Here is a 21,243-nt window from a genome sequence, read left to right on the forward strand (position 1 = left end):
TGCACATAATCTCTTGTGAAAACTGCGGATTAAATGATAAATATTAATCCTGTGTTTTTCCATTTCTATGAAAAAAATGCAAAAGTTGGAATCAGCATAAAAATGAAAATTCTGGAAACACTCAATGAGTCAGGCAGCATTAGTGGTTAAAAAAAGAATCAAGGTTAATATTTTGGGACAAGACTCTTCATCAGACTCTTCAGAACTTTCTGACAGGGTCTCTGTTATGACATAGACCAACAGCAATGGAAATTCACCAAGACAATGGCATCTTCAAAACAATAATTTTTATTAATAACTAATAATATAATATTTCTTACTTAACTCTTAAGTTTAACTGTGTGTGTGTGTGTGTGTGTGTGTGTGTGTGTGTGTGGCAGACTCCAAACTATTGCAGTTTAGGCACAATTCTGAAGAGACAATTTGTATTTAAAGTTCATTCTTAGAGATCTTTTGTGTTGAAACTCAGAGTCTTTAAGCTGTTGTTCAAAAGTTCTCAAAACTCATGAATTCTTGTAGATTTGCTCTCAGGGAAATATTTCTTTACATGAATGACTTTTCCACAATTCCGCTCTCTTGCATGGAGGTTACGAAACTTGTGATTTTCACGATGATTTCACAAGCCCAGGCAAAGGTTAAACAAAGTGACCTTGGGTGTAATGGCCACAGTAGTACTACTCTTTCTTGTCCAGGAGAAACAGTTGAAGTGGCCCTCTTCTTTGAAGCCACTGATTCTATGTTCCTTCCCTAACGAGAGAACACACCAGCACCTTTCTCACGGAAGGTTACTGCATTGCTGACCTCAGATTAATCGGTTCATTATTAAAGATGCTTTCTTTAAAGAGTCATAATCACATGACATGACATAATTGCTGGTTCTATTTAAAGTTTCATTTATTCAGAAAGATGAGTCAACAAGCAAATGGTCTCTGACCTGTCTACATAGGTCATGAAGCAAATGGCTGTTTATTTACACAGGTGCCTTGTCTTCAATATTTTTATGGAACAATCAAAAGTTTTTTTATGGCTGTTTACAGCTTTCAACAGAACAATGATACAAGCTTGTTTATAGCTGGACATAGGAGACACAGAGTCACTGTGTGTAAGTGCCTTTGCATGTGTTTCAATTTTCAATCCACAAAATACCCCTGTAAAATATATAATATTTTATCATAAAGATTAATAATAGCACAAGTCTGTCACAGTATCCCATAAATCAAATTGGTGAATCTTCCTTGCACTTCCTTTATTGCAAGTACATTGTTCCTTGGATAAGAGGACCAAACTTGCACACAGTATTACAGATGTAGTTTGAACAGCGCTCCATGTAAATGGAGCAAATTGTCTTTTCCTCGTAGTCAAGATCCCTGTCAATAAAGGTCAGCATACTGTTTGCCCTCTGAATTGCTTGATGAACCTGCTATTAAATTGCAGTGATTTATGTACAAGGATACCTCAGTTCCACAAACTTTTTTTGCATATTTATTCCACCCTTTTATTTTTACTGACAAAGAGGATGACTTCGCATATTTTAACCACATGTTCCATTGACCATGTCCTTGACCTGTCACTCAACCTGTCTATATCACCCTGAAGCCTCTGCCCTAACAGCTCTCACTATCACCTAGCTTTGTATCTTAAAATTCCCTGGGTTCGGAGAAGATTCCATTAGACTTTATTTAAAAAGAGAAACACAGTAAGCTATAAAAAAAACCCTGTCATTGAGAATATGTTAGAAGAAGCTATTATTAAATATATTTCAGCATCGGACCCCAACTGCGCTGGATGGGTCACGTCTCCAGAATGGAGGACCATTGCCTTCTAAGATTGTGTTATAAGATGAGCTCTCCACTGGCCACCAAGACAGAGGTGCACCAAAGAAGAGGTACAAGGACTGCTTAAAGAAATTTCTTGGTGCCTGCCATATTGACCACCGCTTGTGGGCTGATATCGCCTCCAACCGTGCATCTTGGCGCCTCTCATTTCGGCGGGCAGCAACCTCCTTTGAAGAAGACCGCAGAGCCCACCTCACTGACAAAAGACAAAAGAGGAAACACCCAACCCCAACCAACCATTTTCCCTTGCAACCGCGCCTGCCTGTCCCGCATCGGACTTGTCAGTCACCAACGAGCCTGCAGCAGACGTGGGCATACCCCTCCATAAATCTTCGTCCACGAAGCCAAGCCAAAGAAAGAAGATGTAACAAGTGGTGTGCCACATGCATTGGTACTAGAGCTTCAGCTTTTTTCCCAATTTTTAGAAATGACTTGATTGTAGGAAATGAAAGCATAGTTTGAAATAGATCACAAGATATTGGAGCAGAAATACACCCATCGGCCTATTGAGTCTGCTCTGCCATTCTAATCATGAGCTGATCCATCTTTCCACTCATCCCCACTCCCCAACTTTCTCCCTGTAATGCTTGATGTCTGACTAATCAAATACATGTCAATCTCTGCCTTAAATACACCCAATGACCTTGCTTCCACAGGCTCCTGTGGCAACAAGTTCCACAGACTCACAACCCTCTTATTAAAGAAATATTTCCGCTTCTCTGTTTTAAATTAATGTCCTTTTATCCTGAAGTTGTCCTAGACTCCCTTACTATGGGAAACACCCTTGCCACGTCTACTCTGTCCAGACCTTTCAACATTCTAAGTGCCTCTATGAGGTCCCCTCTCATCCTTCTGTACTCCAACATTTCTCATATGCTAACCCTTTCAATCCTAGTGTAATTACAGTAGATCTTCTCTGAACTCTTTCTAATGCCAGGATACCTTTTCTCAAGTAAGGTGTCCAAAACTATATGCAGTACTCCAAGTGTGGTCTCACAAGTGGTTGATAGAGCCTCAACATTACATCCCTGCTCTTGTATTCTATTCCTCTATGACTCTATATGACTGCCAACATTGCATTCACCTGCTTCACCACTTTAAGGTTAACCTTTAGCGTGTCCTGCACAAGGATTCCCAAGTCCCTCTGCACCTCAGAATGTTGAATTTTCTCCCCACCTAAATAATAGTCTGCCCGTCTACTACTTCTACCAAAGTGCATGTCCCTACACTTTCCAACATTGTTTTTCATTTGCCACCTCTTTGCCCATTCTCCTAATTGATCCAACTCTCTGCAGCTTTCAGTTTCCTCAGTGCTACCCATCCTACTACCTATTTTGGTGTCCTCTTCAAATTTATCCACAAAGCTAATTATTTCAAGATTCAAATAATTTCTACAGCATAAAAAAGAGCAGTCCCAACATAGATTCCTTCGGAACACCACTGGTAACTGGTAGCCAACCAGAATGGTTTATCCTTGCTCACTGTTTCCTGCCAATCTGCCAGTGATCTGCCCGTGTAGATATCCTTCCCATGATACGTGGGCTCTTAGTTTGTTTCACAGCCTTATGCGTGGCACCTTGTCTACGGCCTTTTGAAGTTCAAATGCATGGTATGCACTGCATATCCCCTTGTGATTGCTTCAAAAATTTTCAATTTCAATAATTTTCCTTTAAGGAAACCGTGATGACTTGGGCCTATCTTTTCATGCACCTTTAGGTATTCCATAACCACATCCTGGACAATCGACTTCAACAGCTTCCCAACCGCCAACGTCAGGCTAATAGTGCTATAATTTCCTTTCTGCTGCCTCACTCCCTTATTAAACAGTGCAGTGACGTTCGCCATCGTCCAGTCCACTGGAACCATGCCAGAATCCATTGATTCTTGGAAGATCATTACCAATGCCTCCACATTCTCTACAGCTCCCTCCTTCAGAACCTGGATGTATTCCATCCGGTCCAGGAGACTTATCTACCCTTAGACCATTTAACTTGCCACATACTTTCTCTCTCATGATCTTGACTGCAAAGACTGATTCAGAATATTCATTCAGTTCCTCTGCTATCTCCTTGTCTCCCATTAGAATTTCTCCAATGTTGTTTTCTATCAGTCCTCTGTCTATTTTGGTCACTCTTTTTCTTGATCTATCTGTAAAGCTTTTTGTATCCTCTTTTATATCATTTGCTAACCTTTCATAATTTATCTTTTCCTTCCTAATCACCTTCTCAGTTGTCTTCTCTAAGTTTTTAAAAGTTTCCCAGTCCTCTGTCTTCCTACTTGTTTTTGCTTCCTTGTATGCCTTCTCTTTTGCTTTTACTTATTAGGCTTTAATTTCCCTCATCGTCCACAATTGTCTCATTTTTTTTCATTCTAAAATTTATTTATTTTTGATCTGTACCTGTCCTGCACTTTCCTAATTTTCTAAGCCATTATTGGTCTTCTGTCTTCCCCATTAGTTTTCCAGTCGACTTTGGCCAGTTCCTCTCTCATGCAACTGTAATTTCCTTTACTCCACTGAAATACTGACACATCAGATTTAGATTCACCTTTTCAAATTTTAAAGTGAACTCAGTCATATTGTGATTACTACCTCCTAAGGGTTCTTTTACCTTAATCTCTCATCATCTCTGGTTATTACACAGCACCGATCCAGAACAGCCGATCGATCCCCTGGTGGGTTCATCAACAAGCTGCTCCAAAAAGCCATCCTGTAGATATTCCACAAACTAATTCTCTCCTGAGATCCCGAACCGACCCGAGTTTCCCAATCGATTTTCCTGCTAACGTGCTCCATGATTATCCTAATGCTGTCCCTTCTGACATACCTTATCTATTTCCAGTTTTATTTTGTAATCCACATTCCAGCTGCTGTTGGGAAGCTTGTATATAACTGCCATTAGTGTCCTTTTACCTTTGCTATTCCTTAACTCAACCCATAAAGATTCTACCACTTCTGATCCTATGTCCCACCTTTGCATTAATATTGTTGATTACCAGCAGAGCCACGGCATCCCCTCCACCTACCTGCCCATCCTTGCAATACACCGTGGGTACTTCGACATTCATTTCCCAATGGCATCCATCCTTTAGCCTCGGCTCAGTAATGGCCACATTGAACCCTCCGATCTGTAGCTGTACAACATGGTTGTCCACCTTGTTTCTATGCTGAGTGCATTTAAGTCTAATACTGTACCTTCGCACCAGTTAAATATACTGTATTTCTGTGTCATCCTTCTGGCTATTAGTTTGGCAGGGAAAATAAGCATATTTTTGAAATGATGCAAGATTGCAGTGAGATCTGGGTGTCCAAGTGCATGAGAATAGTAGGTAGTTAGTTATTTGAATGTTGGCATGTATTTCTGGTGGATTGAATACAGCAGTTGTATTCTTTTCTCCAGGCCAATGAGGAGGCTACGTTTGGAGTACTGTCTACAGCATTGGTCAAAATGAAAAAGAAGGTTGAAAATGCATTGGATGAAATTCAAAACAGGTTTACTGGACTTGGTGGGTTATCTTCTGAGAAAATCTTGTGTAGCATTGATTTTCACAGATTTAACCTGTGTTTTCTCTCTCTTTAACTTCCTTCAGTAATTGTTAACTTGATGGTTCTGTCGAGTTTGGGTTCTCACCCTCTCTTCTGGATCTATTGTAAATATGCTTTGAGTTAACTTTGACAGAGAGCAAGTTGGTGTGCAATGTGAGCTCTGATGGTATAAAACAAGTTGCATTTTGTAACTGTTGTAATCTAGGTGATACCATGCAGACCATTTATTAGATTATGTAACATCGTCTGGACATCCAATGATGTCTAATTAAAGATGCCTGAACTGTCGGTATTGCTCTGAAAGTTCAAAATCTTTCCATGTGCGACCATCCTAATAAAACTACTAAAGCTTATTTTAAGCCAGTTGAAAATTATTTGATGGAACTTGTTGAATGAAAACAAAAAGAACAGCATAAGTATTTGCAGGAACAGAAGCTTCTCATTGATTAAATTATACAGAGATGTAGATTTTCACTTGACCATGAGCCTATATTTACTCTTGGCGTTATTGGTCAGTAAGATAAATTATACAATTCCCTGTTTAGGTATGGACCCAACCAACGAGCAACTCAATTGCCCAGCATTTTCAAGGATAAGGATGGAGTGAATAAAAAGAGATATACCGCGAAGGACCAGAATGATGGCTGGAGGGTAGGGTTATAGTTTGTTGACTTTGGTAACATTCATTTGTATTTGTTTTCTTCATCTCCTCAACTGAAGTTTGTTGGATACGATAACCTTCAATCTTCATCTAAGTTCTGAACCTTGGTGTTCCCTGTTATAAGTCAGTAAGATGGCCATATGACAAGCCTGTCCATCTTACAGCCAAGCTTTCTTCTCGCTCAACCTGATGTACACTTTATAGTGGTGATCAGTGCAATGATCAGGGAGCATTGGGCAGATGCTGGTGGAAAAACTAAATGTGAGGTTAAGCATTAATTGAAAGCATGAGCAGAAGCAGCAAAGGTTCTTCACAATTTCAGATCCTTTCTGTGCAAATCCTGTTATCTATAAAGCACAATTATTGAGCTTCTATCATTGTGGACCTGACCTGCTGGAAAGACTTGCCACCCAGGCCCTTGCCAACCAACCACTTTTCCAGATATTTAAATCTGAATGTTGATCCTGTGGATTAGAAAGGTGTCCCATGAGATGGCTGCGTGAGGAGGCCTCATGTTGTAGGCTGTCAAAGTCTTTTTTTTTAAATCCCAAATTAAGACATTTAAATATTAACAATAATTTAAATATTTAAAAGATAAATATAGCTAAAATATAAAGAAAAAAAATAAATACAGTACAATACCCCGTATCCGAAACGTTTGGGATAGATGTTCGATTTTTGGGTTTGTTTCAGTTTTTGGAACAAAACCGAAAAACAAAAAGCAGCACAGAAGCATCAGGAGAATACTTGCATCAGTGGTTAAATAACAACAACATGAAAATTCACATGAAATAATGCTTAATACGTACCAAAAAAACTTGATCTCTCCTGCCAGTCCCCAACACCTCCCAATTGTCGCCACTGGTCCCCAACTACAGAGCCAGCTCTCCAGCGCATGGCATCCTGTTTTGCAGAAACTGCCAAAATGTTTGGCCTGGAAGTCAGCCTGAAGAAAACTGAGGTCCTCCATCAGCCAGCTCCCCACCATGACTACCAGCCCCCCCACATCTCCATCGGGCACACAGAACTCAAAACGGTCAACCAGTTTACTTACCCGGCTGCACCATTTCATCTGATGCAAGGTTCGACAACGAGATAGACAACAGACTCGCCAAGGCAAATAGCGCCTTTGGAAGACTACACAAAAAAGTCTGGAAAAACAACCACCTGAAGAAACACACAAAGATCAGCGTGTACAAAGCCGTTGCCATACCCACACTCCTGTTCGGCTCCGAATCATGGGTCCTCTACCGGCATCATCTACGGCTCCTAGAACGCTTCCATCAATGTTGTCTCCGCTCCATCCTCAACATTCATTGGAGCGACTTCATCACCAACATCGAAGTACTCGAGCTGGTAGAGTCCGCAAGCATCGAATTCAAACGGGGTACTCAACTGTATAACTGAAACACCTGAGAACAAGAAATAATAAAAAACATCAAACTGGTGTAAATTAAATACTTGCCTTTAATCAACTAGTAGTCAAGACTGTAATCAACTTGTAATCAACTTGCCTTTAATCAACTAGTAGTCAAGACTGTAATCAACTTGCCTTTAATCAGCTAGTAGTCAAGACTGTAATCAACTTGCCTTTAGTCAACTAGTAGTCAAGACTGTAATCAACTTGTAATCAACTTGCCTTTAATCAACTAGTAGTCAAGACTGTAATCAACTTGTAATCAACTTGCCTTTAATCAAATAGTAGTCAAGACAGTAATCAACTTGTAATCAACTTGCCTTTAGTCAACTAGTAGTCAAGACTGTAATCAACGTGTAATCAACTTGCCTTTAGTCAACTAGTAGTCAAGACTGTAATCAACGTGTAATCAACTTGCCTTTAATCAACTAGTAGTCAAGACTGTAATCAACTTGTAATCAACTTGCCTTTAATCAACTAGTAGTCAAGACTGTAATCAACTTGTAATCAACTTGCCTTTAATCAAATAGTAGTCAAGACAGTAATCAACTTGCCTTTAATCAACTAGTAGTCAAGACTGTAATCAACTTGCCTTTAGTCAACTAGTAGTCAAGACTGTAATCAACTTGTAATCAACTTGCCTTTAGTCAACTAGTAGTCAAGACTGTAATCAACTTGTAATCAACTTGCCTTTAGTCAACTAGTAGTCAAGACTGGTGGATAAAGTGATTTGTTGGATCCAAGACCATATTGATTTCAGTGGGGATTCGAGACAATCGGGAGAGGAAGCAAAAGGAAAAAAAAATGTTTTAATTATTTTATTTCTGTTTAATGGTTTCATCATTTCTAAAAGTGATTGTGTTTATAATTAATTTAACTTCCCATTTCTTTAAACAAGTGGGGATTTTTTTTAGCAATTATATCTATTTTAGTAGTTTTAAGTGTTCCTGAATGTAAGCTTTTGAAATGACCCGTAGCTTTGACGAAGGGAGATCTCTGCCTCAGGTTTGCTATAATTGAAAGCCTGCTGGGGGTGGTGGAGAAGGCGGGATGGTTGCTTCAGTCTGGGCCCTCTAAAACTTTGTTGCCAAGACCTTTGAATACAGTTGACAACTCTGTCCAATAGACTGGGCCTAGCATCATTTGCTCATTATTTTTAATTCTAGGTTTATTTATTAATCAAGTTAAATATTCTTTTACAGGATATCAACCAGAAATTACCTGCCATCTCCTCAAACAGTAAGAAAAATGGCAAATGAAAGGTCAATGTTAAGGATTTGATAAGAAACTGAAGAGAGAGCGCAGTTCCATCTGTTATTTGAAGTACGTGCTGTATGGATCAAGGTGGTCTGTTTGGGTATGGGACAATTAAGCTACAGTTAATAAAACCGTTGACTGTTGTGATGGAGTCTTATTTGATTCTATGAATGCTCAGATTAAAATAAAGCTATTCTTCATTTTTCCATAAAGTGGGAAGTGACAAGAAAACCGCAATCCCAGTTGCTTCTGTTGTTTCCCTACAAGGAAGATTCCTTTGGACTTTTTTCTTTTTTTACAGCTAAGCCAGATTATGCCAATAATCGGAAGATTATTGAAGTCCCTAAAATGTCTGCACGGATAAATGTCAGATAGATGTTTGTCAGTGACGGTTGGTGGTGGCAGTCATTCCAAACCTCTTAAATACCCGAGCACTCCAGCTAAAAATGGGTTATCACCGTTTTACCCCAAATGACTGAACGGTGTTGCTGGCGATGGAGGGAGTTAGCCTACCCAAAAAGGAGCATTAATCTACATTGTGTGAACAAAATGATAGCTAAAATAACAACCGTCTTCTTTATCTCATAAAATTGATAACCACTTCAGCATTTCATGGGAATATAGTTTAATCCTGAATTCATAAGGCATTGTCAGTAATTCAACCCTCTTTCATAGATTGCTTTGTGCAACCTTTTCCAACTGAATCTAAGTAAAGCTATTGAAGTGATGGTAACTCAAGCTTATTTGAGTTTATCTTTTTAAAAAATATCATGTATTTTGTTACATGAAATCCAAATCCAATTCCAATGTTTAATAGTTCCCAAAACCATATTTCCAATTGTCGAGCTTCCTGTGACTGAATATTTACTTTATGAATAGGTTGCACTTTCTTGAGTTAATTGTTTCAAAATATAATGAATTTCAAAGTAAAATTAAAAAAAAAGCATCTTTAAAAATACTTCGCACCTCAGTTCTATGTGTATGTTCCAGTTTTCAATTGGTACTTTGTGAAATGTTTAAAATATTCATTAAATGTTGTGTTTGTCCTTGCACATTTCCTGTTGGTGAGGACTTTTATGATTATTGGCTTAAACCAGCCTAAAAACACTATACTTCCCTGATAGAGGAAGTCCCCATGAACAGACACATGACAAAAGTCAATGCTTAAGTTCTACACCACAGACTGAGAGGTCTTTGCAGCAAGCACTCATCAGATCATTGCTTACATATGAAGTAGAAGAAACATCAAAAATAACTAATTGAATTAACTTTCTTTTGAGGTGTTATTTTCTGCATTTTAATCTTAATGGTTTACATTGCTATAAATACTGGCAAAAATATCTCTTCCGTTTGTACCCAAAATTTTATGCAGGTGCTTACTTCCTTTCTGCTCAGACCTTGACAAAAACCTCAGGCCCAAAACATCTTTGCTTTCTATGGATGTTGGGTAACCTGCTGAGTTTCTCCAGCACTTTTACGTCTTCCATTACAATCACAGCAAGATTCAAGTCAAGTTTATTGTCATATAACCATTTACAGAGCAGAAACAGGCCATGTCGGCCTTCCAAGTCCGCACTGGTTCACTTGAACAAATCCACTAGCTCAACAGCAGAAAGGTCTGTGAAAAGAACCAAAGAAACAGAAATATCAACTTGTTTCTCTTCCCAAAAAAATGCTGGCTGAGGCTGAGTATTTTCAGCATTTTTTGGTTCAAACTTTTTTTGCTTTTTTAAAATCTGTCCTCATCTACAAGTACAACCCGACTCTGGTTCTTGGAGCAGAAACATGCAGACACACAATTAGATAAAACATACTTATGGACAAATAATACATATGGATTTTATCTGTAATAATTAAATATTCCTTTTGTATAAATGAGAGTATTGGAACGTTATGTGAGCAGTTCCTTTGGTCGTTCAGCCTTCTCACAGACCATGAGACAAAACTGTTCCTCTGCCTGGTGGTGCTGGCTCTGACACTCCTAACTCTCTTCAAGATGTCTTATTGTCATGCAATAAAATAGGTGCAATATTGCATGAAATTGACTTGTGTCTGCATAAAGCAGACAAAGATTCGCCATCGCCAGAAATTTCCTGGGGCCCCCTTAGCCAGAGAAAGAGAAGCGAAAAGAGAGTCCTGCAAAATGACTGAGTGTCTTTGGATTTGCCTCCGGTGCTTCTTCAGCCACACAGACTTCAGTTAACCATCGGCAACCCGAGCTCCAGACCCAAACCTCAGACATGATCAGGAAGCCTTCAACACCCTCGGCACCCTCTTGCATTCTGGTTCCGATATCTGGTACCCTTTCAGCCATTCTCAAGTCAGCCTCCAGCATTCCTCAGCCTGATGTGAGTCCTTTGACCATGGTCACCTGAGCCTGCATGGGCTACTTCTACGTGTCACCAACAGCCCACCACCTGTGTGCTCTTTAGCTACAGAGCCCCTCTGGACCACCACCATGGTCACCGTCGTCTCCTCTGCTTCTCCTTTTAAAACATGGGGTGGCCTCCCTGTTTTCTGGTGCTCTGTGACATTTCTCTGCTTTGGTGGAGTCCGCAACCCCTCGAGGCTGCTGCCGAACACAGGTGTTGCCGTCTTGGGCTTCGACCACCTCGCGGACGCAGGATTTTGAAAATAAACCACTGTTGGCTCCTTTAACAGGCCATTTAAAGCCCGTAAAGAGCTGTTGGTAGTTGGACCTGCTGGTAAAACCCCGCATTTCTGCGGATTTTCCTATTTCACATTGTCTTTTATTATCTCTTTTCACGAAAATAGAAAATTGGGTGAGCAACTTCAATTTTGATTTTCTATAATGATGGAAAGTGCCTGAAAAATGTTATAACTGAGTGATTAAAGACCGTTTTGCATGTAAAAGGTGAGTCTTTGCGAAATAACAAGGCATTGGAGGGAGAAGTCGAGAAAATTTAGGAGGGTTTTGAACCCGTAAAAATTGGCATAATCATCCAGTCCTAAATAATTTCCCAATAATTGAATAATGAGTGGAAATATGATTGACATGTAGTGTCTGTACTCAAAACAAAGCACAAATGTCATAATGGTTTTCATAGCAACCACCTTGGGCAACTAGTTCTGCTTATTGAGACATCAAGAAAAAAAAACTATTGAGTTGGATTTTATCCAAAGATGAATATTAGGAAGAAAGTAAGGTGTTGAAAAGTATTTAAATTGTTGATTATAGGATGGAAATTCACTTTTAATACTTCTGAAAATTTGAATATTGGCAATTTCAGTAATAATAAATTCAGCTAATCCTCTTTGGCACAAAAGCCACATCTTTTTGTATAATCTTTGGCTTTATACCTTTCTTAGCGGCTACTGAAATGTTTATACAGTAAAACTCCTGGCATCTGGCACCTATAGGGATTGGTAGATGCCGGATAGATGTATTTTCTGGTTGTTTGGGACTTAATCTTACAATCCTTAACTAATATACCTGCATTAAGAATAAACCACTCAGAAAAGTCCAAAGACCAAAATACTAAACTGTACAAACTTCACTTGTATGAATGTATGAATCTTAAAACATTTTACTTTATTTTCAGTCACATTGGAAACATTTAACCTTCACTGCATCTGCAGGTTCCTCCCCCTCCACGGAGCCGCACAGAAGACAAACAATAACATTATAGATAATTAACCCCACCCCCTCTCCCAAGTTTATACATAAAGCCTCTGACTGGGGCAACTTACTAAGGACGGATAAGGAGACACTTTAAGAGAGTCACCCTAATGGCGAGCGGCATCAAACCAGCTCTTCATCCTGGGTGACGCCTTTGCTATTTCACAGAGAGCATTTACTCTTACAATTTTTAAACTTAACTTTTTTTCATTTTTAAAATTTAATTTCCTCAATTTTTATGACGGTTGTTTGAATTCCAGATATCAGACTGTACAGGTTTTTTCAAAGTTTGGAGATGAAACCTGCAGAACCTGGCACACAATGTGTTTAGGGCAGGGGATCGAGGGGTGAGCTTCTGGACCAAGTGTTTTCTAGTTATTTAGCATCCTATTTTCTTTAAATAGAATTCAACATAAATTTTAAAATTTTGAATGTTTACACACATTGGAATTAGTGGACATAATTTCACCAATACATCATTTTCTTCATGACTGTTCAAAAATTTTTTTTCTGATTGAATGATCTATTTTGATACAATCTTCCAGCTGAGAGGTGAGAGTACCATTGATTGAATTGTTAAATTTAAAAATTGTTTTGTGCTACAGGCACATTAAGATAATTAAATGGTTAAAATTAGATTTTATTGTGATAATCTGTATGCCATAACATGGCAGAACTGCAAAATAGTTTAGCATTGATATACTTTGTCTGATATGATGTGTCATAAATGCATTTATGACATCTTTGTTTCATATTCAAGTAAACAGCATACATGGTTTAACCACTGAAATACATCTGAAGGGCAATCAATCTGGTAAGTGTGTTTCAATTTAACATTAGTAATGACTTCCTTTATTAGACAGATTGAGTTACGAGATGAGGCCACAGCAGGAGACCTATCAATCAGCAGAATGTGCTCATTATTCTACTGACAAGAGTGCACAACTGCAGGGTCTAAACCAGTGGTTCCCAAAATTTCTTGGGCTGCTGCCCCCTTGGCTTCTAGGCCACAAACTGAGAGCCCCCTCCCCCCCCCATACAATGGTGCCGGGGAGGGGTGGGTGGTTAGCGGCGTTGCTGAGTGGGGTGAGAGGGTTAGTAGAGGTACTGAGCGGGGTGTGGTGGGGGGGGTGGGGTTAGTGGTGACGCTGAGAGGGCAGTAGCGATGCCAGTACAGCTCGGCGGCCACCGAAACCGGCTCTTGTGAGAATCCGTTGGCGCTGTTTATTTAGCTCACTACTGCCACCCCGAGTCTGGCTGAAAAATTACTGCACTGGCTTCTTCATTAAACTCTGCAGCAAACTGAATGATAAAAAGACGGAAGATTTGGACCCCCACCTTTTTCCTCACCGCCCCCTTTTCCCTCGCTACCCCCTTGGATCTTTCCACCATCCACAGTGGGGCAGCAGCTCTCACTTTGGGAATTACTAGTCTAAACTGACTTTTTGATTCTGTCATTTACCAGCTAGTTTCTGTTCTCATCCACCATTTGACCAGGAGCTATTCAAAAAGGCTGCCCATTGAGGAAAGTGTCTGTCACTCTTTGCTCAGGTGATCAAAATGAACAGTGCTAAATGTCTGCAATAGTTTCCATGCTCAAGTTGAGCTTGTTCACAAGATCATCCTTGTCCTTATTGCCACATGCCATCATTCCCTGTGATAACAGCAGTCAGAAGTACTTGATTTGAACCTCCAGAACTTAAAGGACATAAATGTTATCACTGCAGAAGATTTTTCCAAAGAGTTTATGATCAAAGCTCAGTTAAAAAAAATTAATAAACTAACTTAGTTGTTCATTATTTATTTGGTATGTGATAAGGATTTTAAAATTGGATTTATCCTAAATGGAATGGATTTTTTGTGGGGGGGGGGGCGGGCAGGGAGAAGGATGTCTTTATTTAAACTCATTGATTCATCTTTCTTGAACAGGTCGAGTTTTCAAGACACTTCCTGGCAAGTGAAAGTGTTCCAAACCTCTTGTAATTGAGGATTTGATCAACAGGTATCATAAGATTTTGGTGATGGTAGACTTGGGAGTGGCAAAGATGTTGAACATCAAGGGAAGATGGTCAGGCACTTCCTTTTGGAAGTTGTTATTGTCCGATGAATACATAACAGGAAGGTTATATACCATTGATGGCTACATGCATGGATTGTGCTACACATTAATTTGCACCATAAAAACATCCTTTAATAACAAATTTAGTCCATTATCAAATTTTATTTGCAAGCTGCTATGCTCCCTTTACTATAATTTCCTGTGAAGTTTTTCAGCACCGAAGAGTTCAGCACAAAGATTGCTTCTGCCCACCATGTCTGTGCCAACCATGATGCAAACTAAACTACTCCCAGCTGCCTGTACATGGTCCATGTACTTCCATTCCCCACCTGTTAATGTGTCCATCTAAATCCCTCCTAAATATTGCAAGTGAGTCTGTTTCCACCATCTTCCTTGGCACCACATTTCTTGGCATCTGTATAATAAACACCTCACAAATCTCTTTAACCTTTCCTCCTCTCTCCTTAAACCTTCATCCTTGAGAATTTGACATTCCCACCCTGAGGAAAAGACTGACTGTCCACTAGACATCATTTTATAAAATACCCACTTTCGATACTCCAATCACATATCTGTCCTGCTAACCCCAGCATACATTCTGTTGGCAAAATGAACTAAGAAAATATACAGGGATAGCAGGACAGATATGTGATTGGAGTATCGAAAGTGGGTATTTTATAAAATGATGTCTAGTGGACAGTCAGAGTCTTTTCCTCAGGGTGGAAATGTCAAATTCTCAAGGATAGACCCTAATAGTGCTATAGGACTGATTTGAAACCATGGAATGGAGCTGTTTCAGGGAGGTGGCCATCTACAATGCTTATGTAAATAACAAGGAGCGTACATGAGCTCAGTGAATGGCTATATCAGCAAGTGCATTGAGGATGTCACCGAGATCAAATGCTTCACAACCAGTGTGACCAGATCATCCTTGTCCTCAAGCAACATGAGTAAAAATGGAATTACAGTTTACTAAGAAAATTTCCTCATTGGCAATGTTAGGATCCTTCCTTTTCCAAAGTAACAAATAATCCATTGATGAAAACAGGTTGAGAATTTGAGCTCAGTTCAGGAAATTCATTGGAATTGAGGGTTTTTTTTTTTATTGGTTAGTCCAATAATAGATAGCCATCTATTTCAATCATCTTAGTTGGATGCAGGTTTCAAGGAATGGTACAAAAAAGGTATTCAGAGTTTCAAGGATCTCTTTATTTGAAATAATTTTGCTTCTTGTGAACAGTTATCAAATTAGGGATTTTGTTTAGTCCAAGTCTTTGGATTTTCCACGAATTTCTAGTACCAAGATTCTTGATTTGCTTTTGAACATACGATTTTATTTTCATGGCGCATTAATAGGATGCATTTATAATAATTTACTGGACTTAAATTCAGTCCCAATGACTGGGATGAAAAGAAATTGAGAGACTTAAATATACTCTCAGCTTGATTAATGGTTCCTCAGTTTGTGCTAGACATTGCTTATTCCATAACTCATAAGAAATTACATTTTATATAAATATTTAATAAATGCATATACTAATGCATTAACTATAAATGAGAGTACACCACTGAAACATTTATCTCAGAACCATACATTGTGTGCATAGTTATAATATTGAATGCTGGTGTGTCAACCATTCAGATGTTGCACCATTACTCTAATATATTTCTCATTTCACAGCAAAGAAAATGATTGACAACAAACCATCTACAATTTATGTTAAGAAACAGGGTAAAAAACCCTGGCAAGAAAAGGTAAAGCTTTAATATGCATATTTAAAAATAATCATATTCTCTCTTAGGCCAGCTGGAGAAGTGAATTCATAATGTTGTGTTAATTAATTCTATTTCAATGTAAGGATATTGAAGTTAGATTAAAGATTCAAGAATTAAGATTCAATTTAAGTCTCGTAATGAAGGCAGTAAGATTACTCAAAATCTGCTCGTCTGCTGTAAGGCAAAAAGATTTGCCGTCGGCAGAAATTGCCTGAAGTGCCTCTTACAGTCAGAGAAAAGAATGTCCCCTCAGAGTCAGCTCCAGCTCTCTCGCAGCTGATGCAGCCACACAAAGTCCACTCCAAAGCATCAGACGATCCAATGTTATTTTATTAAAATTGTACAGTTTTTAAAACTTATCAGCAAATTAATACAATGCTTAATCCAGGTCGCACTTGCCATAAATTACCTAAAGATTCCAGCTGTTAAATATTTGTTTTTACGTATCATCGGGTCTCCTGTTTGTGGTGCCAAGGAAGATAGACTCACTTGCAATATTTAGGAGGGATTTAGATGGACGCATTAACAGGTGGGGAATGGAAGTACATGGACCATGTACAGGCAGATGGGAGTAGTTTAGATTTGCATCATGGTTGGCACAGACATGGTGGGCAGAAGCAATCTTTGTGCTGAACTCTTCGGTGCTGAAAAACTCAATTTCACAGGAAATTATAGTAAGCGGAGCATAGCAGCTTGCAAATAGAATTTGATAATGGACTAAATTTGTTATTAACCATATAACAATTACAACATGGAAACAGGCCATTATGGCCCTTTTAGTCCGTGCCGAAACTCTTACACTCTCCTAGTCCCACTGACCTGCTCTCAGCCCATAACAATAGTTAGGAACCTACAAATATTCTTCATACACACCTTGAGAAAGTAAGTGAAAAACAAAACAAAAAAAAATCCTAAATACTGGAAATCTGAGATGAAACTGAAAATGTTGGAGTATTCAGCTGGTCAAATAGCATCAGTGTAAAGATCATCAGTCAATGTTTTGTGTTCCTGATCCTTCGTTTGAATTGAGAGAGAGAGAGAAAAATGCAAGTTAGTTTTCAGTTGGAGAAAAGATGGGATCAAACTAAAATATTATTTGTCATGGAATAATCAATAAAACGACTAACTTGAAACGACAAAGCGGTGACTCTGTCTGCCTTACGGTAGACAAAAGTTAAAGACTTTCATGTATATTACATTCTAAATGTAGCATTGTAGTACATGGCAATAATGGAACCTTTACATATTGGCAATAGTCCTGCTAAGCACTTTCAAACTGCAGTGAGACAGATAGTCGGAGAATTATGGAAATCAAAAATTAAACTTACTTTTTCTTATCCTCAGTTTTGTTTGTTGTGATATTCATATTGATTTCTCAAAAGTAAACTTTAATTTGGAAGTCACTTAATATCACATGTGGGATTCATTTATTTTGGGTCATTGTTACAGTTGGACCAAGAAAAAGCTGCCATTAAAAAAGGTAATATGAAGATGATACAAAGACTGATTCATCAATTGGACATACCCCCAACAGTTGATTGCTGGAATGATAAAAAACGCAGAAAGTAAGTCAGTTGTTTTGAATTTGTTTCTCTACATAAATGCCAAGCAGTACATATTTGTTCTCCCGTTACCAGATTTTAGGCAAGTGGTTAAATGGAAACCACCCAGGAATTCAAAACTAGTCGAAAGATGAGTAATAAACTAATTATGCAATCAATGCAGTGTACGGTGAGGCAGAAATATTTATTGTAAACTTAAGCCCATGCGACCAGTCATGGAGTCATACAACATTAAAACCGGTCCCATAACCTATAGAGTTAATGCTAACCATCAAAATACACTGACTCAGTCCTACATGAATCTCATTTTATTATCTCCTCATAAAAACAGGGTGCCAGACTATTTTGCGCCCTGGGCAAGGCCAACTACTTTCACCGCCCCCAAAAAATTGCCAACTTCCATGTTTGAAAATAGATGTTTTGTGGAAAAAATGAAAAACACAGAACTTGAAACTGCTAAATTTATTTTAAATTGCAAGATTTTGTAATACATCGGTCTTTGATTATCTTTCTCAAATACAAAAGAAAATATTTTGGCACACAAATCATTTTGAACTAAAGGGCACTCGATATAATGCAGACCTCTGTCAAAGGCAACAACATTAAAACCTTTTACTCCACACACCTTAAGTCTATATTTGCTTTCATTGTCCATTTTTCCCACTAGAATGATGCAGTTTGAAAATGCCCCTTTGGCCCATCAAGTTTTACAAATCTGTGCTTTTCCCTTTTATTTTCCCACATTTCTGTCATTTCCCCCCAGATTCTTACAACTCACTTACACACGATAGCAGTGGCCAATCATCTACCTGCCCACAACTTTGAAATTTGAGAGGAAATTAGCATCCAGAGGAAAAAAAACCACACAAATGCTGGAGAAACTCAACAGGTCAAGCAGTGCCTTTATGTAGCAAAGGTAAAGATACATCACCAGCATTTCAGGCTTGAGCCCTTCTTCATGGTGTGGGGGAACATGAGAGATGTCCGAACAGAAGTGGGAAGGAAGATGGTGAGGGTGGGGAGAGCTGCAGGAAGGGGGGGGGTGCGAGCAGTCTAGGCTAGGTGGAGAGAGAAAGGAAGTATGACTGGAATAACTAGTTAAAGGGGGGGGGGGAAGGGAAGACAAGCTATAGTGGAACGCAGTGAATTCGATGCTCATATCCTATGGTTTGAAAAATGAGGTGTTGTTCCTCCAATCTGTGGTCAGGATGGGGTAGTGTGTTTGGCACCTTAGACCGTGGTGAGGGAAGAGGTGTGGGTGCAGGTATTTACACCTCCTATGCCCACTGTGGAAGATGCGGGGGGCCTTACTGAGTGTCTTGCTAGGTCATTTCAAAGGTGTTCAAGAATCAATAGGGCGACTCAGTTATCAAAGTGGTTAGCACAGCTCTGTTACAGTGCCAGTGACTAGGGTTCATATCTGGCGATTTCTGTAGGGTGTTTGTACATTCTCCCCATGTCTGTCTGAGTTTCCTCTGGGTGCTCCGGTTTCCTCCCACCCTTCAAAGCATACTGGAGTTGTAGCTCAATTGGGTGTAATTGGAAGGCATGGGCTCTTTGGCTGAAAGGGTCTGTATGTCTAAATTTTTTTAAATATACACATTACTGCCACGAGTTTGTAGATACCCTCTTTGTGAGTAATTGGGCTTTTCAATAGAATTGAACAATTAGAAATTTATTTTTAAAATAATTTATCTATAATTAATGTTAAATGATTATCATTAATGTGCTATGTACACTGGTTCTTCATTGTTTGATGAGATAATTTCCCATAGCTTAAACAGAGTTGGAAGAAAAAATGAACTGAGAAAAATTGCAGAAGAAAACAAAACCTTTGCAGAACGTCTACTAATGATTGCAAATCATCCTGGAAAATACTACTTTGATCACATAAGACAAAAGGTAACTTTTATCAGCATAAATTCATTCTTCTCCAAATCCGTGGAGTAGAAACTTGTTCTCTGTTTTATACACCCATTTTTAAAATTCATCCATACGTTTTAATAAATAAAAAAAATCCATAATGGTAGTAAATTGAATGCAAGCCCTAATTAATGTGCAATATCAAGATAAGTTGATCAATCAATCTTTTCAAGAATGGTTGCCACCCCTCCACCATCCAACTCCTCAACAACCAACTCAGTGAGGGACTCATTTTGCACTTTATTAATTTTTTAAAACTTCTTTATCTTTTGCATAGTCAGTTTGCTTACATTTCTTTATCTTTGCATTTCTTTATTTGTTCACGTGTGTACTTTGTACACAGTTTTTTTAATACTACGTGATAATTCTGGCTCGCCAGCAACAAAAAGAATCTCAGGGTCGTATGTAATGTCATTTGTGTACTTTGACAATGAATCTGAAATCTGAATTTGCTGCAGACAAAATTAACTCCTTCCATTTTCATTTTTCTTACATTGTTCCACTTAAACTGTAGGTGTAATTTCTGTTTCAGACTGACTGGTTTGGATTTTTGACATTGGGGAAATGCAGATTGGTCAAAGAACATTACTGTTGTTTGTCCAACCGGTTTTGGGCAAAGCTTTTTAAACAAAAGACCAGAGTTGGTGGAAATCTCCATTGTGCCCAGAGGGTGGCATTGAAGAGAGTGGCAATGGCAGTTTTGTGGCTAAATGCCAGCTCTTGGATATAACTCATTGGGACAGGACAAGGACAGTCAGCTCCACCTGCTCGTTGTACCATTCAGTTTCTTCATGGACAACCTTCAGCTTGAAACCATTACCCCCTTGCTCCATAACAAGTCACACCCCCACCAACCCCATTAAAAAAAAAAGCCTTGACTGTTATTTTCCTATTAACTTGCATGACATCAAAATATATTCTAAGAACTTATTTTGGGAAAAAATAATTGTGTCTTTACAGATGGTATCATGGTGAAAGTTGTGCTGGGAATAATTGGTAAGTTCATGTTGTCTATTGACATTTTGGGTCAATTTAAAGCAAAATTGTCACCTCTAATGCTACAAATTGTATTAATGTGCAAAATAGGCCAAAATGAAAGTAACTATTACAATTTTTTAATTTACGTGTGGGCACTGATAGGACAACAATTTTTTTTTCAAAAGGTTTGTTTCCTGAAAAATCCTGAAGCTTATGATAGACAACTTCAAGCTGAACTCAAAGATAATTTCAGATTTGCTGTATCTTGTTGGAAATTGGAGAAACATTAAATTAAATTTTATTGAATGTAGTGTGTTTAATCGCATAATGATTCTGACACATCGTGTCAGTTCATTTGACCTAAAGATGTTTTTCCGCTAATTTTTGTTTGTACTCAGCATTTGATGCCTCCCATGTCAGTGTCCATCAATAGTTGGCCAGCATAGATGGATTCCATTTGCCCTGATACCACAGGGAAAAAGTCCAAGTGCTAATCGGAAAATGAATTTTAATGAAGTTGATTTTGTATGCCTGAAGTAGACAAAATATGACAGGAAATCATAAAAACAGGTTATATCTAAAAGATGGTAC

The 21,243-nt window shown here is 38.6% G+C and overlaps 2 protein-coding genes across 10 annotated transcripts in view; both read left to right on the top strand.

The window, feature by feature from the left end:
• The window catches only part of LOC138746411 (uncharacterized), a 34,761-nt gene extending 25,904 nt beyond the window's left edge, over nucleotides 1–8,857 (top strand). For 3 of the 5 annotated variants that reach the window (XM_069904569.1, XM_069904567.1, XM_069904570.1), the window contains 2 exons: nucleotides 5,925–6,030; nucleotides 8,660–8,857. In XM_069904569.1, coding sequence (XP_069760670.1) covers nucleotides 5,925–6,030; nucleotides 8,660–8,716 — 163 coding nt within the window. In that variant the 3' untranslated portion in view covers nucleotides 8,717–8,857. Of the gene's footprint in view, nucleotides 1–5,233; nucleotides 5,340–5,924; nucleotides 6,031–8,659 lie in introns of those variants that run through there. The other 2 variants (XR_011346944.1, XM_069904568.1) reach the window with 2 other exon arrangements.
• Nucleotides 8,858–12,857: 4,000 nt separating this feature from the next.
• Nucleotides 12,858–21,243, top strand: part of LOC138746414 (sperm axonemal maintenance protein CFAP97D1-like) — a 48,019-nt gene continuing 39,633 nt past the window's right edge. For 4 of the 5 annotated variants that reach the window (XR_011346946.1, XR_011346945.1, XM_069904575.1 and 1 more), the window contains exons 1-7: nucleotides 12,858–12,906; nucleotides 13,115–13,168; nucleotides 14,284–14,307; nucleotides 16,095–16,168; nucleotides 17,639–17,754; nucleotides 19,527–19,653; nucleotides 20,635–20,670. Coding sequence is in view for 3 of the 5 variants with exons in the window: in XM_069904575.1 (XP_069760676.1) it covers nucleotides 12,873–12,906; nucleotides 13,115–13,168; nucleotides 14,284–14,307; nucleotides 16,095–16,168; nucleotides 17,639–17,754; nucleotides 19,527–19,653; nucleotides 20,635–20,649 (444 nt within the window). In the remaining 2 variants the exon portion in view is untranslated. Of the gene's footprint in view, nucleotides 12,907–13,114; nucleotides 13,169–14,283; nucleotides 14,308–16,094; nucleotides 16,169–17,638; nucleotides 17,755–19,526; nucleotides 19,654–20,634; nucleotides 20,671–20,837; nucleotides 20,959–21,243 lie in introns of those variants that run through there. The other variant, XM_069904574.1, reaches the window with a different exon arrangement.

This window comes from Narcine bancroftii, chromosome 12 (assembly GCF_036971445.1).
Source record: "Narcine bancroftii isolate sNarBan1 chromosome 12, sNarBan1.hap1, whole genome shotgun sequence".
Classification (NCBI taxonomy): Eukaryota; Metazoa; Chordata; class Chondrichthyes; order Torpediniformes; family Narcinidae; genus Narcine; species Narcine bancroftii.